The 22,980-nt window shown below is 53.8% G+C and overlaps 1 protein-coding gene across 3 annotated transcripts in view; it reads left to right on the top strand.

The window, feature by feature from the left end:
- STX1A (syntaxin 1A) overlaps nucleotides 1-22,980 on the top strand; it is a 323,436-nt gene that overhangs the window by 290,453 nt on the left and 10,003 nt on the right. For all 3 annotated transcript variants that reach the window (XM_074974801.1, XM_074974802.1, XM_074974803.1), the window contains exons 7-8: nucleotides 17,459-17,532; nucleotides 21,817-21,954. In XM_074974801.1, the coding sequence (XP_074830902.1) occupies nucleotides 17,459-17,532; nucleotides 21,817-21,954 (212 nt within the window). The remainder of the gene's footprint in view (nucleotides 1-17,458; nucleotides 17,533-21,816; nucleotides 21,955-22,980) is intronic.

Genomic DNA, 22,980 nt, shown 5'->3' with positions numbered 1-22,980 from the left:
AAAAAGCAGAAAGCCTACAGGGAGTGGAAGATGGGAGGGATCAGCAAGGAAAGCTACCTTATTGAGGTCAGAACATGTAGGGATAAAGTGAGACAGGCTAAAAGTCAAGTAGAGTTGGACCTTGCAAAGGGAATTAAAACCAATAGTAAAAGGTTCTATAGCCATATAAATAAGAAGAAAACAAAGAAAGAAGAAGTGGAACCGCTAAACACTGAGGATGGAGTGAAGGTCAAGGATAATCTAGGCATGGCCCAATATCTAAACAAATACTTTGCCTCAGTCTTTAATAAGGCTAAAGAGGATCTTAGGGATAATGGTAGCATGACAAATGGGAATGGGGATATGGAGGTAGATATTACCATATCTGAGGTAGAAGCGAAAATCAAGCAGCTTAATGGGACTAAATGAGGGGGCCCAGATAATCTTCATCCAAGAATATTAAAGGAACTGGCACCCGAAATTGCAAGCCCATTAGCAAGAATTTTTAATGAATCTGTAAACTCAGAGGTTGTACCGTATGACTGGAGAATTGCTAACATAGTTCCTATTTTTAAGAAAGGGGAAAAAAGTTATCAAGGTAACTACAGGCCTGTTAGTTTGACATCTGTCGTATGCGAGGTCTTGGAAAAAATTTTGAAGGAGAAAGTAGTTAAGGACATTGAGGTCAACGGTAAATGGGACAAAATACAACATGGTTTTACAAAAGGTAGATCGTGCCAAACCAACCTGATCTCCTTCTTTGAGAAAGTAACAGATTTTTTAGACGAAGGAAACACAGTGGATCTAATTTACCTAGCTTTCAGTAAGGCGTTTGATACCGTGCCACATGGGGAATTATTAGTTAAATTGGAAAAGATGGGGATCAATATGAAAATTGAAAGGTGGATAAGGAATTGGTTAAAGGGGAGACTACAACGGGTCCTACTGAAAGGTGAACTGTCAGGCTGGAGGGAGGTTACCAGTGGAGTTCCTCAAGGATCAGTTTTGGGACCAATCTTATTTAATCTTTTTATTACTGACCTCGGCACAAAAAGCGGGAGTGTGCTAATAAAGTTTGTGGATGATACAAAGCTGGGAGGTATTGCCAATTTAGAGAAGGACCGGGAAATCATACAGGAGGACCTGGATGACCTTGTCAACTGCAGTAATAGTAATAGGATGAAATTTAATAGTGAGATGTGCAAAGTCATGCATTTAGGGATTAATAACAAGAATTTTAGTTATAAGCTGGGGACGCATCAATTAGAAGTAACGGAGGAGGAGAAGGACCTTGGAGTATTGGTTGATCATAGGATGACTATGAGCCACCCATGTGATATGGCCGTGAAAAAAGCTAATGCGGTCTTGGGATGCATCAGGAGAGGTATTTCCAGTAGGGATAAGGAGGTTTTAGTACCATTATACAAGGCCCTGGTGAGACCTCACCTGGAATACTGTGTGCAGTTCTGGTCTCCCATGTTTAAGAAGGATGAATTCAAACTGGAACAGGTGCAGAGAAGGGCTATTAGGATGATCCGAGGAATGGAAAACCTGTCTTATGAAAGGAGATTCAAGGAGCTTGGCTTGGTTAGGCTAACTAAAAGAAGGCTGAGGGGAGATATGATTGCTCTCTATAAATATGTCAGAGGGATAAATACTGGAGAGGGAGAGGAATTATTTAAGCTCAGTAACAATGTGGACACAAGAACAAATGGATATAAACTGGCCACCAGGAAGTTTAGACTTGAAATTAGACGAAGCTTTCTAACCATCAGAGGAGTGACATTCTGGAACAGCCTTCCAAGGGGAGCAGTGGGGGCAAAAGATCTATCTGGCTTTAAGATTAAACTCGATAAGTTTATGGAGGAGATGGTATGATGGGATAACATGATTTTGGTAATTAAATATTCTTGGTAAATAGGCCTAATGGCCTGTGATGGGGTGGGATCTGAGTTACCCAGGAAAGAATTTTCTGTAGTATCTCGCAGGTGAATCTTGCCCATATGCTCAGGATTTAGCTGATCGCCATATTTGGGGTCAGGAAGGAATTTTCCTCCAGGGCAGATTGGAGGAGGCCCTGGAAGTTTTTCGCCTTCCTCTGTAGCATGGGGCACGGGTCACTTGCTGGAGGATTCTCTGCTCCTTGAAGTCTTTAAACCACGATTTGAGGTCTTCAATAGCTCAGACATAGGTGAGAGGTTTTTCGCAGGAGTGGATGGGTGAAATTCTGTGGCCTGCATTGTGCAGGAGGTCAGACTAGATGATCATAATGGTCCCTTCTGACCTTAGTATCTATGAATCTATGAATCTTTGCAGAACCACGCTTCTAAAGAGGAGCATATCAGAACTACTGGACTCCCGCCTCCTTATATAGTCCTCCCGGTAGTTTTATGTGCCACAAATACTGACTTAATGACTTTAGTGGACACCTTTTTCTTGTTGCCCTCCTGTATCATGTCTATTGTGATGGTCTAGTCTAGTGCTTGGTCACTTCAGACTCCTTCAATCTGATCCTTGAGCCCCTGCAGTGTGGGGACTGATCCCCCACTCTCTAATCACTTCCAGAGCAGTTTTCTCGGCCATTCATATTAGACACAGTTTAAACAACTTTACCTGCCTTTCCTCCACACGCCAATCAACCCACTCACTCACTCACTCTCCCCCCGAAATCTCCAAGACACCAGATGTCACGGAGATTTTTTAAATACATGGACATCCTGGAATTCATGACAACCAGACAAATCCTCTGGAGCTATTCTCCTGCCTCAGCTGCGTTCTGTTGAAGTTGCACTAGGAGAATCTAAGTTGGCCTCGGTTAGGAGCTTTCCTTAAGTTAATGCATTGTGAAGTCTGAGCGTTACATGGTACTAGCGACAGGGAATGACATGCTCTTATTTCCTCTTCAGCTTTGCCAGGCAGGAGCAATTACATTTGAAATCTAATTTGATTTCTGCTCTCTGAGAACGGGAAAAGAGGGCTGGATAAAGACCTGGACTTCTGTGTTTCATCAGCACTTCACAATGGCTTGCACCGAGGAGGGGTTTACAGCCCTGCCCTCTCGGGCCTGAATGACCAGCGTTTGGATTAAAGGAAAAGAGTAAGAGAGAACAACGCTCTGGCTGGAAAAGAGAGCGTGCCCGGTGCATGTGTCCCTAGGTAGCAGGGGGCCATCCCAGAACACACACACACACACCCAGCTCCCTGGTAGTTCTGGCAATAACTTGCTCCCAGAGCAGAATACTTAAAGAAACCTCCCCCTGGAGGGGTCTTATTAAATCTTTGCAGAATGCAGACTCCTTGGCCCCTCCGTCACAAATCTCTTCGCTGAAGAGCCCCGCAGTGTTTCCCCTGGAGGTGCTGGCTGGCATTCTCCTTTACAGGCTCTCTGCCCTCTCTCCTTTGCTTCGTAGGAGGCTTCTCTTTTATCTCCAGGCCTGCACTGATTTAGCTGGGACCCTCCTGTCATGTGGTGGCTGATTTTCTGCTCCTTGGGAGGAGAGCTGACTGAGTCACAGATGGGGCTGAACCCAGTGCCTCTGACCGGGCCACTCACTCCCTGACACCCCAGTAACATCCTGCATTAATTCTGCCTCACAAAATGGCAGCTGCAGACAGACACCTTAGACATGTAAAGGGCCAGTATGCTGAAAATGAAGCCTTGAGTGGTCAATGCCCTGCCCCACCGGGGAGATCTGAAGAGGTATTCGGTGACCCGAATGAGTCGAAAGAATAGTAAACATGGCAGGCGACCAGCTTGGCTTAATGGTGAAATCCTAGCGGATCTTAAACATAAAAAAGAAGCTTACAAGAAGTGGAAGGTTGGACATATGACCAGGGAAGAGTATAAAAATATTGCTCGGGCATGTAGGAAAGATATCAGGAGGGCCAAATCGCACCTGGAGCTGCAGCTAGCAAGAGATGTCAAGAGTAACAAGAAGGGTTTCTTCAGGTATGTTGGCAACAAGAAGAAAGCCAAGGAAAGTGGGGGCCCCTTACTGAATGAGGGAGGCAACCTAGTGACAGAGGATGTGGAAAAAGCTAATGTACTCAATGCTTTTTTTGCCTCTGTTTTCACTAACAAGGTCAGCTCCCAGACTGCTGCGCTGGGCATCACAAAATGGGGAAGAGATGGCCAGCCCTCTGTGGAGATAGAGGTGGTTAGGGACTATTTAGAAAAGCTGGACGTGCACAAGTCCGTGGGGCCGGACGAGTTGCATCCGAGAGTGCTGAAGGAATTGGCGGCTGTGATTGCAGAGCCCTTGGCCATTATCTTTGAAAACTCGTGGCGAACGGGGGAAGTCCCGGATGACTGGAAAAAAGCTAATGTAGTGCCAATCTTTAAAAAAGGGAAGAAGGAGGATCCTGGGAACTACAGGCCAGTCAGCCTCACCTCAGTCCCTGGAAAAATCATGGAGCAGGTCCTCAAAGAATCAATCCTGAAGCACTTACATGAGAGGAAAGTGATCAGGAACAGTCAGCATGGATTCACCAAGGGAAGGTCATGCCTGACTAATCTAATCGCCTTTTATGATGAGATTACTGGTTCTGTGGATGAAGGGAAAGCAGTGGATGTATTGTTTCTTGACTTTAGCAAAGCTTTTGACACGGTCTCCCACAGTATTCTTGTCAGCAAGTTAAGGAAGAATGGGCTGGATGAATGCACTATAAGGTGGGTAGAAAGCTGGCTAGATTGTCGGGCTCAACGGGTAGTGATCAATGGCTCCATGTCTAGTTGGCAGCCGGTGTCAAGTGGAGTGCCCCAGGGGTCAGTCCTGGGGCCGGTTTTGTTCAATATCTTCATAAATGATCTGGAGGATGGTGTGGATTGCACTCTCAGCAAATTTGCGGATGATACTAAACTGGGAGGAGTGGTAGATACGCTGGAGGGGAGGGATAGGATACAGAAGGACCTAGACAAATTGGAGGATTGGGCCAAAAGAAATCTGATGAGGTTCAATAAGGATAAGTGCAGGGTCCTACACTTAGGATGGAAGAATCCAATGCACCGCTACAGACTAGGGACCGAATGGCTAGGCAGCAGTTCTGCGGAAAAGGACCTAGGGGTGACAGTGGACGAGAAGCTGGATATGAGTCAGCAGTGTGCCCTTGTTGCCAAGAAGGCCAATGGCATTTTGGGATGTATAAGTAGGGGCATAGCGAGCAGATCGAGGGACGTGATCGTTCCCCTCTATTCGACACTGGTGAGGCCTCATCTGGAGTACTGTGTCCAGTTTTGGGCCCCACACTACAAGAAGGATGTGGATAAATTGGAGAGAGTCCAGCGAAGGGCAACAAAAATGATTAGGGGTCTAGAGCACATGACTTATGAGGAGAGGCTGAGGGAGCTGGGATTGTTTAGTCTGCAGAAGAGAAGAATGAGGGGGGATTTGATAGCTGCTTTCAACTACCTGAAAGGGGGTTCCAAAGAGGATGGCTCTAGACTGTTCTCAATGGTAGCAGATGACAGAATGAGGAGTAATGGTCTCAAGTTGCAATGGGGGAGGTTTAGATTGGATATTAGGAAAAACTTTTTCACTAAGAGGGTGGTGAAACACTGGAATGCGTTACCTAGGGAGGTGGTAGAATCTCCTTCCTTAGAGGTTTTTAAGGTCAGGCTTGACAAAGCCCTGGCTGGGATGATTTAACTGGGAATTGGTCCTGCTTCGAGCAGGGGGTTGGACTAGATGACCTTCTGGGGTCCCTTCCAACCCTGATATTCTATGATTCTATGATATGACCCAAGCCTGTGTCTGCCGTGGAGAACAGATGGTGCAAATAAAGCGGGGAGGGCTCCCTTAACCACTGGGCAATCACAGCAGTGTGGACTTCAGGCCTTCTGGCAGCAGGGAGGGGGTTCTCCTCTGCTGGGGTGAAACTCTGTTTCCCCCACCATGATACGCTAGATTTAAACCAGCCCATTAGCCACTGGGAGCCCACCAAGGGCACGGTGGGGAGCTGTGGAACTGCAGAGCAGAGGGCAGTCATGCCTGAGACGTCACTCTCACAGGCACCGGCTTGCCTGCACCTTCCCAGCTCTGCCGGCAGGTTTGGGGAACCCTCACATGGCTGCACCAGTGGAAGCGCAAGTGTAAACAGGCGTTTTTAACACTGTGTTAGCCCTGCACAGATGATAACAGCGTACAGACGCCTGAGCCCTGGTTCGCTCTGCCACCGGTGGAGCTACCCGGGGGGAAGACCTCCCCTTTCCAGTTCTGCTGCACTAACACTGGCTGTGTGTTTCGGTTGCAAACATTGAGGGGATGTTGACATCTGAACCAAAAGCTATTTGCATTTGAATTACAAATACACCAGGGGAAGATTTGTATTGCTCACAGGCTTGGTAAAACCTGGATTATACACAACCTAAATGCAGGGCCCAAATCTCCCTGGTGCCCCCAACGGGAAGCCACGCATCCTGGCCGGTGTTGTGACCTCACTAATGGGCAGACTGGGCGATGTGTGACGCACAGGCCTAGGAGCATAGGAGAGATTTGTGTCTTTCTAAGATGAGGATACTGTCCCCAAAAGCTTTGGACTAGCTTCAGGCTGCCTCACATGGGTAAGTGCTGAATCAGCATGTATCCAGGTCAGGGATTCTTGTTGACGGGGGATTTTGATCTCTCCTTTTTTTCCTCTGGTTTCTTATATTTATAAATTATTGTCTTGTGTGTTAGATTGAAGGTCCAAAAGTCATAGCCCCCTCCAACTCCAGCAAAACCAAGACATCAAGGGAATCAAGCTGCCTTTGTGTCCAGCAACCTAGACAGCTGTTTGAGATGCAGAAGTACAGGGTATTCTTAGGGCTTTCCCCAAAACGTGAATCCCAGGCTGAGTATTGGAACAAACTCATTGCGGGCTGTCACAGCAGATCAAGCAATTCAGGCGCAGTCATCACCTGGGCTAGTAATGTAGCATATTAAGGAGAGAAATAGCACAGCTACAAGACGCACTGTAGGGCTAGCTCAGGTGCATCCCGTTCTGTCTGCACTGATGAATCGGCAGAAGGGAGGGAAGGAGGTACTTCCATGTGAGGTCCCCATTAGTAGTGTGAGGCATGCAAAGGTTTCCAGACAGGTCATGATTGGCAGAACACACCAGCTAAATCGGTGTTATACCGCATTGCTCTGAAAGATCATAGAATCATAGAATATCAGGGTTGGAAGGGACCTCAGGAGGTATCTAGTCCAACCCCTGCTCAGAGCAAGACCTAATCCCCAACTAAATCAAAGATCCAGGAGGCAACCACAGTCTTTATGCCAAGCAGTTCTCATACAAACAAAGGAATCCTTTCAATAATCACAGATCAGAAATAACAGATGTGTAAAGCTAGAAAGTGCCTGGAGCTGGGCCTGGCCTGCATTACCAGAGTCAAAGCTGGAACTTCATCCAGAGGCCGTCAAATCCTCCAGAAGCAGGTTGTTCGTCTCGGAACTAGGAAGAGTTCCCATTGCATGGCATTGTGCCTTCACTCTGCTGGGCGAGGCGCATCGGTGATATTCTCGTGACAGTGTCCTGGAGAAAAGAGTTTTTATCCCAGGGTAAAATAGCTGGGATTAGTTTTAATATGAATTTGGTGTCCAGATCCCAAAGGTCCCATTCCCTCTGCATCCAAGCGCCCAGCATTCATTCATTGCTTCCCCAATTGCCTTTTTAATTGTATTTATATAGTTTCCTGTCCCCCTTTCACTGCTCAATATTGTATATGTAATATTATTTAGAGAGCCAGTTGAATAATATTCACAGATGGTCCATTCACTGATTTTTTCCATCAGTTGTTAAATTAATCACAAATAAACTCAGCTAGTTCTGTAGATGCTCAGATACCATTAGTCACATATATTATTAGTGAGTTCTTCTCACTCAACAAATAATTAATTTGCAAATAATGTATTTCATTAGTCAACCAGCTCTGAGGATTGGCAGTGCAGAGGGCTCCTGCCACAGTGCAGGGGGCTAGATTCGATGATTTATCAAGGTCCCTTCCAGCCCCATATTTCTATGATTTCCTTGAGAAGTCCATTTCCTTCTGGCTCCCTCTTTTCCATTAGTTTTTTCTCTCTCTCTCGCTCACTCATTCTTTTGTTTTACTTTATCAACATTTTGTAGGCTTTTCTTTTCTCATTTTGATGTTTGCATAACACCCTATTATCCGATGAAGTGAGCTGTAGCTCACGAAAGCTCATGCTCAAATAAATTTGTTAGTCTCTAAGGTGCCACAAGTACTCCTTTTCTTTTTGCGGATACAGACTAACACAGCTGCTACTCTGAACCCTATTAAATGGTTCCTTCCCCATTATCAGAGGGGCAGAACTAGTGTGTGGCAGATTTGATTTCCATGACATCTTTCTTTCAGAATTAAACACCCACCAATCCTTCAATTTCAAAGCTATTCCATTTAGCAATAACTGTTCTGTGATGGGTGGGCAGTTCTTCTCCCTTGTTTGATTACAGATATTGCATAAAAGTTACAAAACTCCAGGCACTTAGCCCCTAAATCCCAGGGGAAATCAATAAGATTTAGCTTACTAGCAGCCAGATTTTTCAAGACATATAGTCTCTTAACGGTGCAGACAGGTGCGTAGTGGGATTTTCGAAAGCCTGTGGGTGCCTTAGATGGTTTTGTAAATCTTACCAAGTGCTTATCTGCATCTTTAGGCACCTCCATGCCTTTACAAATCTGGCCCTCAGTGACTGGGGTACTTTTGAAAATGGGATCTAGGTACCTGTGAAAATTTTAGCCATTTAGATTTGTTCTGACCCTGATGAGCTCCTCCTCCTGGACACTCACCAGGCTGCCATACTGATCCAAACCTCGGGTCCCACATGTGCTTGGCTGGCTGGGGCAGGGCAGAGCTTGAGCACTAGCTCTTTGGTTCTAGGTCCCTAGGCACACACTCCAGGAGCAGATTCTGTGTCTGCGACCCCACAGTCCAATTGCCTAGGCCCTGAAATTAGTGCAGGCTCTCCAGAGACCGCTCCCCTCCTCCCCAGTAGCTGCTGCATGCTCCCAGAGTGTGGACCCTCTGGCTTTCTGTTTCTCTCTTCGCGGATACATGACAGTGTAACACCCACTTTGCAAAGGAATTCCTGAACCCACGCACCATTGACTCAGAGAGAAAGCCCAAGAGAGAGACAGATTTCCAGAAAAATAAGCTTCTGAATGTAAGATCCTGCCTCAGTTTCCTCACCCCTCCTGAGAGTCCTTTGAGTCTAAGTGTCTTCTGGATTCTTCTGCACCCCGTCTCCTCCTGCCCAGTCTTGTCTTTTGGTTATGGTCTCTGCCCAAGCATTCACAGTCCCTTCTGCTTACCAGCATAGTTTTGAGTCCCATGTAAGTGAGAGAAGAGCTCATGCCCTAGCCAAGCAGCATTCGCATGCTCAGCCCTTTTTGTCTCAGACTTTCAGGGAGTCTCCATTGTCCTGCTAGAGCAAGGTTGTTCAGTGGTTGATGGGGTATTCAGGGGCAGACACCAGGGTGCCAGTCGCCCTACCCTTAACACCAGACAGGAGACCTCCATAAGGGGATGAGCAAAGGGAGAGTACACAATAGCTAACTGGAATTCATAAATTCTCACTGGCAGATTCCCAAACTGTCACAGCATTACAAGAAAATCTTTGTTAGCCTGGGGTTAATCTGCTTCTGAGTCCCCAGTTGAAGTCATAAACATGTGTCTGTGACATCATAATCATCTCCAGAGCAACAGGTTAAGATGTCACAAACACGGGATTATGACTTGAAATGGGGAATAAGGAGCAGGAAGAGAGACGCTCCAAAGCACCGGGGCTGCTCTTTTCATTACAGCGTCTCTAGGGCAAGAGAGAAATAAAGGAGGCAATGAAAAATGAGCTGTTTGGAGACAGTCTTCAGTGCAGCCTCATCTGTCTGTCAGGGATTCGTGACTCTCACCAGAGGATTTGCTGTGGAGTTGCAGACAGACCCTGGTTTATTCTTCTAGCAGGAAGCCCCTGCTGGTGGAGCTAGACAGAACCCAGTACAGATATCAAGGCCAAATACCGCATGAGAAGGCCGGGAGGAAAACAGCAACATTCAGGACTGGTGCAGAGAAACTCCTGCTTCCATCCAAAACTATGACTGCTTAGGTACAAAAGGCATTCTGCCCTTAGCCCTCCCCTGCCTCATCCATCCTCGTACAGGCTTGCGATCCCGGCTCCACGCCCGAGCAGCCTGTTGCACTGCAGGAGTGTCTGTTGAGCCCTGCATGCCACTGTTGCAGTGTGCTCCGCAGAGCTGGTATTGTGCATGGACAGGCCGGGAAGCTCAGTGCCACCCTCCCAAAGGGTAATGCAGTGTCGCTCCCTTTCAGTCCATTTTCGGACCCTGTTACTTCTCAGCTGCAGGTTCAGTTTGTTGATTCCTGGCCCCATTTCACAAAAGCCATTTCAGGAACAATTTGGATTTGTTGGTTTCTTCATGCTTGCTAGCAGATGGGGGTAGATGCCTACCTAAGCATGACGTGCAGGCCAGTGCTGGACTCAGGATACTTCTCTGCATGGATCATTGCTCTGGCCTGCTATGCAACCCCATTGTTCCGGTTCAAATTACCAGTGAAAAAAACCCAACGGAACATGGGCTTTGCCTTGTGCGTGAGCAGCCGTTACATTGCCAATGGCCTGGTGTGGCCTGCCCAGCAAGGAAAGCTCCTCCCCACCTCCAGCGCCAGCACACGAAAGTGGAGCAGATCCATGGTAGGAATCTCTGCAGGGTCCCACCCGGGAGCAAAGCCTCATGTCTGTTTTAGAAGCTCCCTAGCACTGGTAGGGAAACAGAGGTATGGGCTGTAAGAGCATTGTGTACGGTACAACACACCTCGACTCTCAGCAGTGCAGTGTGAAAGCTGCTGTGGGGCTAGAACAGGGCACTGGGGATCAGTCCTGAGGTCTGGCACTGACAGGCTGGGGAAAGTTGTTGAACCCCTCTGTGCCTCGGTTTACCCATCAGGAAAATTAGGATGATACTACAGTCACTCGCAGAGGGCCCCCGTCTAGACACAGCCAGGTCAACGGCAGAATGCTGCTGTCAGCCTAGCTACCCTCGCTCGGGGAGGCGGCGTTCCTATGGGACAGAAACCCCCTGGTCACTGTAGGCTGCGTCTACACGATGCCGTTACACTGGCACAGCTATGGCTACAGCCCCTGTAGGGTAGACATGACCATAGGCAGCCACTGGTCTTTGCTGTCACTTCTCGTTCATTAAACAAACCTCATTTGAGTGCTCTATATTAGTTCAGTTCCATTTTCTCACTTCCTTAGCTATCACTTCTTGAGTCTCCTTTGGGTGCTCTTTTCCCCATTGTTAACATGCCCCGGTACCTGGCACCCTCTCTGCTGACCTTCCCTGAACCTGTCCGTTAATCAGGAGACTCCCAGGAGTCACTAACCAGCCCTAGCAACCCTGGCCTGTACAGGAGCCTCTTCATGGCACTCTGATTTCATGGGGCCTGCCCAGCCATTGGACTGGAAGAATCCAGTGTACTGGACGTGTAATTAGACATGGCGTGTCTATGAGTAACCTGCAGGGCCATTACTGCATCTCCCTCATGTAGCTGCATGAAAGGGATCTGATGGCGGCTGCCCTGCAGGACAGGGAGGAGACAGTGAGACAAACCACTTACCTCGAAAGAAACCCTGGGGCCGGGGTACACAGTGAGCCAGAGGGATGTGTGCTGGGGCACAGGAGCGTATCTGTTAATTTCACAGCAATGTGCAGCTGAGCGGGCAGAATACTTTGGCCTAGACGTGCTCAGCACAGGGCCTCCCGATAGCAAGGGCAGTCGCTGAGGAGATTCAGCAATGTCCAGCCCCGCTCCTTCACAGGGTGGGGCGGAGTAGCTGGGTAGAGCAGAGCAGAGCTAACTCCAGGCCCATCCTCCTGCCGCTTCCCTGGTTAAAGCTCACTCGCTACGGAGCCATGCTGGACGGCTATCTCCATCGGGAGCATAGAGGGACTCAGTGTGTTAGCCCTTCCCCAGCGCCCGGCCAAACAGGGACATCAGCACTGCAAACACTTGGCTCAGAAGGGAAGACAATGGCAGCAGGAAACTGCAGCACTCCCTTGGCTTCTCTCCCAGGTTACCTGCCAAGCTGCTGCCTCCCTCCTTCCTCAGAACCCGGGAGAGTCCTCGGAAAGGTCAGAAGGAAACTGCGTAACCAAGGGTGGGCCTCTGAAGTGCGGATGGTGCAGAGGTGTGGAGGCCCAGCCCCTAGGGCAGGGTGTGGATTGGGTCTGTCCGACACCAGCCAGCGTAGGCACTTGGATACCAAGGTGGTGGCTGTGGGCTAAATACCCAGCTAGCTATAAATGTTACCTTTCCAGCATGTGCTAGGCCCTTTTCCGGCAGCATTGCCCCCTGGGGCTCTGGGAGACCATCCTGCTGAAATGACATCTCATAGACTCATAGACTTGAAGGTCAAAAGGGACCATTATGATCATCTAGGCCAGGGGTCGGCAACCTTTCAGAAGTGGTGTGCCGAGTCTTCATTTGTTCACTTTCATTGAAGGTTTCACGTGCCAGTCATACATTTGAACGTTTTTAGAAGGTCTCTCTCTATAAGTCTATATATTCTATAACTAAACTATTGTTGTATGTAAACAAGGATTTCAAAATGTTTAAGAAGCTTCATTTAAAATTAAATTAAAATGCTGATCTTATGCCACCGGCCGCTCAGCCCGCTGCCAGCCTGGGCTTCCGTTCACCTAGGCCGGCAGCAGGCTGAGCGGGGCCTGCGGCCGGGACCCCGGCTGGCAAGGGGCAGGCAGCCAGAACCCCAGACCGGCAGCAGGCTGAGCAGGACTGGCGGCCGGGACCCCAGACCGGCAGCGGGCTGAGCAAGACCGGCGGCCGGGACCCCAGACCGGCAGCGGGCTGAGCGGCTCAGCCTGCTGCCACTCAGCCCGCTGCCGGTCTGAGGTTCAGTCCGCCGGCTCCTGCCAGCCAGGGTCCCGGCTGCTGGCCCCGCTCAGCCCACTGCCGGTCTGGGATCCCGGCCCTGCCCACACAGAGTGGGTACCTACCTTCTCCCAGGTTCTAGCCCATTCTCTTCCTCTCTCTCTGCACTGGGCTGGGCGTGAAGGAGCAGGCTGGGGGTTGGGGTGCAGGGTCGGCCAGGAGCTAGAATGAGGGAGGGGGCTCAGGGTTGGGGCAAGAGGTTTGGGTGTGGAGTGCTTACCTGGGCAGCTCCCATTCGGTGCGAGGGGTGCAGGTGGGAATGTTGGAGGGTGCAGGAGCTCCTGTTTGGTGCTCAGGGTGGGGGTGGGAATGTGGGGGGTGATTCCACCCCCCTTCCCCAAGGCCCCGTCCCCACCTCGTCTCCGCTTCCTCCCCGGAGCAGCGAGTGCCCGGTGCTCCGCTTCTCCCTCTCCCGCACAAGGGCCATCAGCTGATCGGGGGCAGGGAGGGAGGGGGGAGGGGCAGGCACCCAGCAGGGTGGGGGAAGAGGCGGGGGAGGGGGGAGAGGGGGAGGGGCAGGCACCCAGCAGGGCGGGGGAAGAGGCGGGGGAGGGGGGAGAGGAGGAGGGGCAGGCACCCAGCAGGGCGGGGGAAGAGGCGGGGGAGGGGGAAGAGGGGGAGGGGCAGGCACCCAGCAGGGCGGGGGAAGAGGCGGGGGAGAGGGGGAGGGGCAGGCACCCAGCAGGGCGGGGGAAGAGGCGGGGCAGGGGTGAGAGGGGGAGGGGCAGGCACCCAGCAGGGTGGGGGAAGAGGCGGGGGAGGGGGGAGAGGAGGAGGGGCAGGCACCCAGCAGGGCGGGGGAAGAGGTGGGGGAGGGGGGAGAGGGGGAGGGGCAGAAACCCAGTGGGGCGGGGGAAGAGGCGGGGCAGGGGGGAGCTTGCCTGCCCTGCAGCAGCAGCTGGCAGGACCAAGCTTCTTCACCCTGCCCCCGCAGGGGGGGACGGAGAAGAGCGGGCCGGGGCGGGCAGGATGTTTAATGGCTCGCTGCTGCCTGCTGGGGGCCCGGCCTGGGTTCGGCAGCAGGCTGAGGGGGCCGGTGGCTGGGAGCCGGCAGGCAGCAGCGTGCCATTAAACATCGGCTCGTGTGCCGTCTTTGGCTCGCGTGCCATAGGTTGCCGACCCCTGGGCTAGTCCGACCTCCCGCACAAGGCAGGCCAAAGAATCTCACCCACCCACTCCTGCGATGAACCTCTCTCCTATGTCTGAGCTATTGAGGTCCTCAAATCATGGTTTAATCAAATCATGTTTTAACTGGGAATTGGTCCTGCTTCGAGCAGGGGGTTGGACTAGATGACCTTCTGGGGTCCCTTCCAACCCTGATATTCTATGATTCTATGGGGGAGGGATAGCTCCGTGGTTTGAGCATTGGCCTGCTAACCCCAGGGTTGCGAGTTCAATCCTTGAGGGGGCCATTTAGGGATCTGGGGCAAAAATTGGGGATTGGCCCTGCTTTGAGCAGGGGGTTGACTAGATGGCCTCCTGAGGTCCCTTCCAACCCTGATATATGGTTTAAAGACTTCAAGGTGCAGAGACTCCTCCAGCAAGTGACTCATGCCCCACGTTAAGGGGAAGGTGAAAAACCCTGGGAGCCACAGTAAGCACCGCTGGGACCCCACGCCCTGAACCCCCCCCAGCCCAGAGCCCTCTCCCGCACCCCAAACCCCCTGGCTCTGGCCCCACCCCAGAGCCCTCACACTCCAACCCCCTACCCCACCCCAGAGTCCCCTCCCATACCCAAACTTCCTCCTAAAGCCTACAACCCAAACCCCTGCCCCAGCCCTCACCCCACTGCCCCAGCCCAGAGACCCCTCCTTCACCCCAAACCCCCCACCCCAGAGCCCTCATCCCCCACACCCTAATCCTCTGCCCTAGCCCTGAGCCCCCTCCCACACCCCAGGAAGGAAGGAATGGCTGGCGGGGCAGTGGGAACTAGTACTAGGGAAACTAAGCCCAGGATGCTGATAAAATGCTGACGGAGCAGTTTGTTGCGGGGTGATGTGCGGCTGCGTTACGGAGGGTTACTGCACAGCATGGAAAGCCTGCTCCTCCCGCGCCTGCCTGAGCCGTGTGGTGAGCTAAAAGTCAGGGGATGGGGGCCAGGATTTCAGATTTAGTCATGACATGAATGGGAAGTGTGATACAGCATGGCCAGAGGGCAGCAGGAGGGTGATCGAGGGGAGATATGTAAGCCCCAGGATGATGAGAGCCTTATTCCCTGTAGAGGGAAGAGAGGTTGCTATAGATTAATTAAAGCACCTGAAGCCAGTCACCTGATAAAAACCCTCTGCTCCAATCAGACAGCTGGAGGAGTTGAAGCAGAGGGGTTTGGTGTTGGAGCAAAGAGCAGTTTGGAGGGAACCAGAGGAGCGTTTGGAGAAGTGCTGTGGTGGGCCAGAAGACCAAGACCCTAGGTAAAGGGAAACCCGGCTTGAGCAGAGTGGAGGGACTCCACAGACACAAGGGGTTGGGAGAAACCTGGCCCAAGCAAAGGGAGGGCAAGAAGCCCCACAAGCTAAAGGGCTGGAGAGGGAAGTAGCCCAGGGGAAGGAATTACTAGTTCAAGTGGTTTGCCGTTATCTCTAGGGCCCCTGGGCTTGGACCCGGAGTAAAGGGCAAGCCCAGGTCCCTCCCTCTCTGCTCCCCTCCTCTAGGACACTAGTGGGACAGTTATCACCCTAGATCAGGGGTGAGAAACAGTGCCCTGAACACCCCCCCCCCCGAAGAGAAAGTGTGGGACCCATCATGGTAGTGCTGGCAATTTGCCACAGAAGCCAGTGGAGTTTGTGGTACCCTCAGTCTGATGTGCCCACCCAACCCATGTTGCACATGAGCTGGGTACCAGTGGCAGGCTTTGTGTAGCAAGGTACAGTGGGCCGGCCTGGAGGCTGATAGAAAGACCTGTAACTGTAGCCAGCAGCCCTAGGTGTGGGAAGGGCCCAGTCTGGCCAGACAAGGATGGGTGCCAGGGTTTGGGAGGGAGGGAGAGTCTGCTCCAACTCCCTTCTGGCAGCCAGAGACTGTCAGGGGGATCCATGTGTATCAGACACCTGAGCAGGGTGAGGGGCTGTGACATCCCAGCACTGCCCTACCCCTGCCCGTTTGGACGCCCCATCCCAGCCTTTGCTACCGGGCTTTGGCTAGCAAGGTGAGCGCTCTAGCTGCTAGGTCTGTGTGTGTCTTGTGCAAGGTGGGAATGAGCAGGGGACACGGTAGGGGGCACAAGGAGGAGATGTTGGAAAAAGAAAGTCAGGGAGGGAGGAGGCACAGGGTGAGAAAGAAGGGTGGGGAGAGGGGAGGTGGAAAAGGGATGAAGGCAATGCAGGGAAACCACCCCATGCGTGGTCCAATCTGCTGGGCAGAAAGGGACTGAGTGTGTGTGCCTGGCCCTTGTATTCCTTGAAAAGGTGGGGGCCATGCAGGTATTTCCCCTTAGGTGTGGGGTGCATTGAGCAAGCTGGAGGGAAAGGGTGCTACTTGCCCTGTGTCCTGGCCCCCAGCACTCTGTAAACCAGAGAAGCCTGTGTCAGCTGCCAGCAGCCCCGGTGGATTGCCCGGGCAGAGGACCATGACAGCCCCACCCCAAGCTCCACACAGCAGCCAGGACGGGGGCTGACATTGTAGCTACAGGAGGATCCTGCTTTCCTCTGAGACTGGGATGGTCCCCCCATGATGTAGCTCAAAGCAGCCGCCCTGGGCTTATGAACCCACTGCTCAGGACACTTGCTGTGCCAAGGAGCTGGCTCTGGCAGTCCATGAGCGTAATTCCCCTTTGTGCAGTGTCACCAGAGCCCTCCCAGGAGCCAGAGGAGGGGGCAGTTACAGTGAGGTGACCATGGGGGCAGGAGAGCTCAGTGAGGACCAGAAGCTTGGTGTCACTCCACCTCAGAGATGACAGTGACGCTGAGGGGATGTGGTGGATTTGCTCCTTTTATCTGGACGTGTGACTGGGCCCAGTCTGTACCATGGTGATGGGGCACCACAGATACACACAGCATCCAGCAAACCCTGGCTAGGCCCAGTCTATGGACACTGCCAGTGAGCTTGGCTGCGTCAGGACTTCCCCTTCCTCTGGCTGACGTTGCACAGGGGGAGTGGGAGCTGCTGTGCTCTGACCGATCCACACAAGTGTTAACACCAGCGGGCTAGCAGGGTGTGGCAGATCCCAGCTCCCACGGCAACTGGGAGAGCGTTGTCCACCGGCCAAGAGGGTGACGCACATGCAATGGGTGGAGCTCCCTGCACCATTATACATAAGGGGTCTTGGCCACCAGGCCAGCCAGTGATAGGGGAACTGTTCTCAAGAGCTCCTTGGAGGCCTTGGCTGGCTTTGCCTTCCAGCAGACCCTGTGCTTCACGGGCTGGAGCGCGTCCTGTCTGCTCCGCCGACGCAAAGCAGATCTGGCCTGTAGTGTTTGTATGTATGCTCCACAGCTGTGTGGAGCTGGGCAGGGGCTTCTGGGAGATCCCAAGCTATCCTCCACCTGATTATTGCCATTCTGTGTTCATTGCAGCTGGCAGGACCACGACCAGCGAGGAGCTGGAAGACATGCTGGAGAGCGGGAATCCAGCCATCTTCTCCTCTGGGGTAAGTGCTCGGTGACTTCTCCCTCTAAACCCAAGCTTAAACCTCAGCCCTCAGTTTAGCTAGGAGGATGGTTCTGACAACAGCACCTAGCCCCAGCCTGCTGAGTGCGTGCACCAGGCCCTGCCCACCCTGTGCAGCCGGCTGGACCCCATTCACTGGCCGGGGTTGCTGTCAGTGTGGTTGGATTGTGTCTGCAGCAGCTTTCTTCACCACATGAGCACGTTGCAAGGGAGCTGCTGAGTCTGCACCCACCGCACTGCCTAACTCCGTGTGTTATCAGAGCATGTGGGGAAAATCCGGGCATCTCTGCCATAGTACTGCAGCAGGGACAAGGTGCCAGGGAACGCGCCCCCCCCAGCAGCATGTGGGGCAATGCACACCGGGGTGACCTACTGCACCCAGACTGGGAGGAAGGGGCACTGGCTAGCTAAGGCATGGTTGGCAGGTCCTGTCTGCCCTGTAGCACCAGCATTACAACCAGGGAGACAGCCCTGTGTTAGCCCAGGCTTCTAGCAGTGATGAAATGGCCGCCAAGTATTAACCTGTCTGCAGCAGGTGTGCAGAGCACATCCTGCCTCCCATCTGCCCCTCCATGCCCACGCACCACTCCAAGCCTCATTGCAGCAGCATCTTCCCAGCCTTGAACTCATGGCCATGTCTATGCAGGCACTACGTGCTGCTCTGCTTGTTACGGCTGGCCAGTGTTGCCCCAGCTGGCCATGCTTTCCTTAATAATACGCTCCAGCACCGCCTGCCTTGTGCGCCCACCACAAACCAGCCCCCGGGCGCAGTGGAGGAAGTCTGATTGATTTGTTTATTTTTCCCCCTTTGTCCCTCCCTGCTGCTGGGGTATTTCTCTGGCACCTGGGCAGAGGCAGCTAGCAAAGCCTACCCTCCCGCTTGTCCCCCCCACTGCTCCTAGGCCCCCCGGAAAGCTCTCCAGACCTGCAAGCAGCTGGACATCCTGGAAGCAATGACTGACCAACGCTCCCGTAAATCGCATGAGCCAACCCCTTGATCTGTGCTGCTGCTCCAGTCCCTGGGAGTCACTTGACGCCTACTGAGAAGTCAGGGTTTAAGATACTGGCGTGGATTTTCTCTGCAGCTCCCACATGGAGCCCAGGGATGTAAATATCGCTGAGGAGAGCCCTGGATTTACACTCCCCACGTGCAAGCGATTGATGCCAGCACTGACTGTTCTGGTCACTGGCATAGGATCAGCACCGGGAAAGCGCTCCCTCCACAGTCTCTCTGGCTCCAGCCCTGCTGGGTCACTAGATAGCAACTTACAGTCCCGTCATTGTTACTGCTGCCCTGCTTCAGTCCCGCTAGCAGCCAGCATCCCGAGCTGCAGCTCCTTGCTCTGCATTGCCTGGAAGCTAGGATTCAGGGGCCAGGAAATTGAAACAGCCGAGCCACAAGCAAAGTGAGGGAAAAGGACGTGATTTCAGAGTTCGCCGTCTCACCCCCTGCTCAGACTAGAGACAGAGGCAATTCACCAGTGGACACTCCCTGGCTGCATCAGGCAGGGGCTTCATGAGACCATAGACCAGAGGTGGGCAAACGACGAGCCACGTCTGGCCCAGGGGGACCCTCCTGCCCGGCCCCTGAGCTCCTGGCCTGGGAGGCTAGTCCCCAGCCCCTCCCCTGCTATTCCCCCTCCCCCGCAGCCTCAGCTCATTGCACCATGCTCTGACATGGCGCTCTGTGTTGCGCAGTGTGTGGCTGGCTCCAGTGGGGCAGCACGGCTGTAGCACCGCCAGCCACCGTGCTCCAGGCAGCACGGTAAGAGGGCAGGGGAGGTTGGATTGAGGGCAGGGGGGTGGATAGGGGTCGGGGCGGTCAGGGAATAGTCAGGAAGGAGTGGGGGTTGGATGGGGTAGCAGGGGGCAGTTAGGGGACAGGGAGAAGGGGTGGTTCGATGGGGCAGGGATCCCAGGGGGCAAGGGGGCTGGGGAGCGGATAGGGGGCAGGGCTGTTCCATGCCTGGCTGTTTGGGCGGGCACAGCCTCCCCTAATTGGCCCTCCATACAACTTCCAAAACCCAATTTAGCCCTCAGGCCAAAAAGTTTGCCTGCCCTTGCTAGAGACCTTAAACTCTCTCGGTTTCTATGGTCCAGCCGTGCTTTCAAAGGCTAATCCCAGGCTGAGCCTGCAAAATCCCTCTTAACTGCCCCTGCTGCACAGGGTGAGAAAACGCAGCAGCCGCCCAGACCTCGTCCAGTAAGCGATGGCCGTGAAGAGAGGCAGGAGAAGCACCCTGGGGAGCAGAGCCTCTTGCACGTGCATTGTCCCCCAAGGTGGGGGTCGCCCTGCTCCAGCCAGCGGAGGTCAGGGCCTGCACCCTGCCCAGGCGTAGGCATGGACCGTGGGGCTGCGCTGAGTGGGCCTGGGCTATAAAGGGCCTGGACTGGCAGTGCCCTGTGGCCTCCGTTAGCCCCGGGCAGGGTTGAAGCACCATCAGTGGCAATGCTCTGGTGCAGGACTGAGGGAGGGCGGAGAGACCAGCACACTCCTGGACCTCCTTGCCAAGCTGGACTGGAGCCAGGGCTGCAGAGGGGCACAAGCTCTTGCCCTGAGACCCCCCATCACTTCACACAGGCACTGAGCAGCATTAGAAGAGGACCGCTTCCAGCCACTGCTAGTCTGGGCTGCCCTTGGCCTGGAGGGGAAAGGCTCCAGCGCTGGATCCCAGAGCCAAGCAGGCCCCTGGCTAACCAGAGCCAGGGCGGCTGCATGGCAGAATACCCCATTTCCCAGCTGAGCTGCACCCCTAGAGTGGGCAGGTCCATGCACTTCAGCAGGGCACTTCCCTGGGTGCTCCCTGCTCTGTGTGGCATGGGATGCCGTGTCAGCAGAAACTCCCAGACCTCTCACCCAGCCCGTGAGGCAGGCAGGGATACAAGGGGATGTGCCCAGCCTGGAGGAGGCCTGCTGGCCCCAGCGCTCTCCTAGCTATTCTCAGACAGGTGCATTCACACAGACAGGCTGGCATGGTTCTACACCCCACATACCATCCACGAGCAGCCACTGGGAGGAAGCCCCAAGTCTTCAGCTCCCCGCAGGGAAAGGATTGGGAGCTGCACTCTGAGCAGGGGCAGAGGGGGTCAGTCTCTCTCATGAGAGCAGCTTGAGAGCCTCGGGGGGGGGGGGAAGTGCATCCAGCTGCATGCTGCAGGACAGCGTCACAAAGTCCCAGCATCGCACACGGCTCCGGCCCCACAATGACACCTACTTGTGTCTGGTTGTGGGAGCCAACTCCAGCCCTGGCCATCCACGTGCCCTAGGCTACATGTGATCTCTGGGCACAGTCACTGCTGTAACACCTGGATGCGGATAGTACCTGTGGCAGCGTGAGACTCACCCCACGGCACCTCCTGCTGGTCGTCCAGGGAATTAGCATTTCCAGCCTCTGGAGCACCCTCTGCAGGCTGGTGTCCCACTTGCTGCTGGGCCCCCCAAGTCCCTCCCAGACCCCAATGCCCCTTTTACAGCAGGGTGCTGCCCCCTGGCAATACCCCCACATATCTGAGTCTGCCCTCCCCAGGGAACCCCCTAGCCCAGCCTCACCTCAGTATATGGCTACGGCCAGTCACCACCTAGCCCGTGTTCACTGGGGTAGGCTGCAATGTACAAGCCGCTCATCACAGGCAAGGGGGGTTTGGACCTGCTGCCTCCGCCTACCCTTGGTCTGCCCTGTTGCAACCCCAGTACCCTGTCTTAGGCTGTCTGCCAGGCCTGCAGCCTGGGGCTTTTCGAGCCTGGAGCCTCCCAGCTCCTCTGGCCTCCCCCAGCCCAGCTTCACCTCATGTGCCCTGGTACACTCCCCAGCAGCCAGGCCCATCTCTCTCCACAGCTAGAGGAGACTCTGGCTGAGTGTCTGGCTCCCAGCCCTTTTATAAGGGCCAGCTGTGGTCTGTCTGGGGCATGGCCCCAGCTGGGCCTACTTCCCCAGTCAGCCTGGAAGCTACTTGCTCCCCAGCCACAGCCCTCTCCTGGGCTGTTTTAAGTTCCTCTGGGCAGGAGCGGGTGATCACCGTGCTACCCCCCCCCCCCAAAAAAAAAACCCTCACCCCTAGGGATAGGGGGAGTCTTGGCCCTAGTACCCAACCCTAGTGTCTCTGCACCTGCCTTTGCACCTTGACAGGCATTTAGAAAACATGGCTAAGGAACCTCCCTAGCTAGTGCCCTGGGAATGGTGCATGGTGCCTGCACCCAGGAGGGCACTCCCTGCTCGCTGAGCTACCCAACAGGAATGGTCCCTGTCTCTTGTTCTCCTGGCAGATCATCATGGATTCCAACATCACCAAGCAGGCGCTGAATGAGATCGAGACACGCCACAGCGAGATCATCAAGCTAGAGAACAGCATCCGGGAGCTGCATGACATGTTCATGGACATGGCCATGCTGGTGGAGAGCCAGGTCGGTGGGGGCAGGGGACATGCCCGCTCCATGCTGCTTGATGCTGCAGCTTCTGCTGGGCCCTAGGACCCCTGCCAGGTGCAGCAGCAGAGACAGATCGTGTCTGCTGCAAGGGAGGGCAGTGGGGCCATGTGCACAACTCTCCTCCCTGCTTTGATCTGGACCCATGCACCATGGCAGGGAGTACGTGCCCCACATCCAGCCCTGCTGCAATCGGGCACCTGCCACTACTTCTGCAGAGGCTCAGCTTCTGCCCCAGGGCTGGAATTGGTCCCTTCTCTTCCAGGTGGCCATGTGGTCATTTTCTGGGGGCACAGGAGAGTTGATGCTGGCACCCCCTCCACCACTGTCCGAATGATCCCTGTGCTAGCAGGTCCCAGCAGGGCCCTGAGGGCTGCAAGGCAGGGGAGAGGGTGTAGAAGAGGGGAATGGGAGGACCTTAGAATCATAGAATATCAGGGTTGGAAGGGACCTCAGGAGGTCATCTAGTCCAACCCCCTGCTCAAAGCACTTTTTTTGCCAATTTTTTTCCCAATTTTTGCCCCAGGTCCCTCAATGGGCTCCTCAAGGATTGAACTCACAACCCTGGGTTTAGCAGGCCAATGCTCAAACCACTGAGCTATCCGTCCCTCCTTGGGGCACCAGATGCTGTATGTGGGCAGGGAGGTGGTGACCTCACAGAAGGGTCCAGGAACCTTCTGTAAATGGGTTTCTGACCCCATGGCTCTGGGCCCCAGGCTGGGCCTTGGGAACCCAGAGGGAGGTGACCACAGGGATAGGCCCCAGAGCATGCCCTCCTACAGGGGCTCACACTGCGCTCTCTGGGGCTGCAGGCAAACAAGCCCAGCCAGCTTCCTCGGGCAGTGAGCATGTAGCGCTAGGCCTGGGCTTCCTGGCAGAGCCCTGTGAACCCGGCCTGCTCCCGTGGGCCCCTTCCTGACCCCTCTTTTTGCCTGACATGCTGCCACCATCCCTTGGATGAGCGTGTCTCAGCCAGCAGGTAAAGTGCATGCCCTGGTGTGGGCC

Source organism: Natator depressus, chromosome 17 (assembly GCF_965152275.1).
Source record: "Natator depressus isolate rNatDep1 chromosome 17, rNatDep2.hap1, whole genome shotgun sequence".
Classification (NCBI taxonomy): Eukaryota; Metazoa; Chordata; order Testudines; family Cheloniidae; genus Natator; species Natator depressus.
This window is presented reverse-complemented; position numbering and strand designations above follow the sequence as displayed.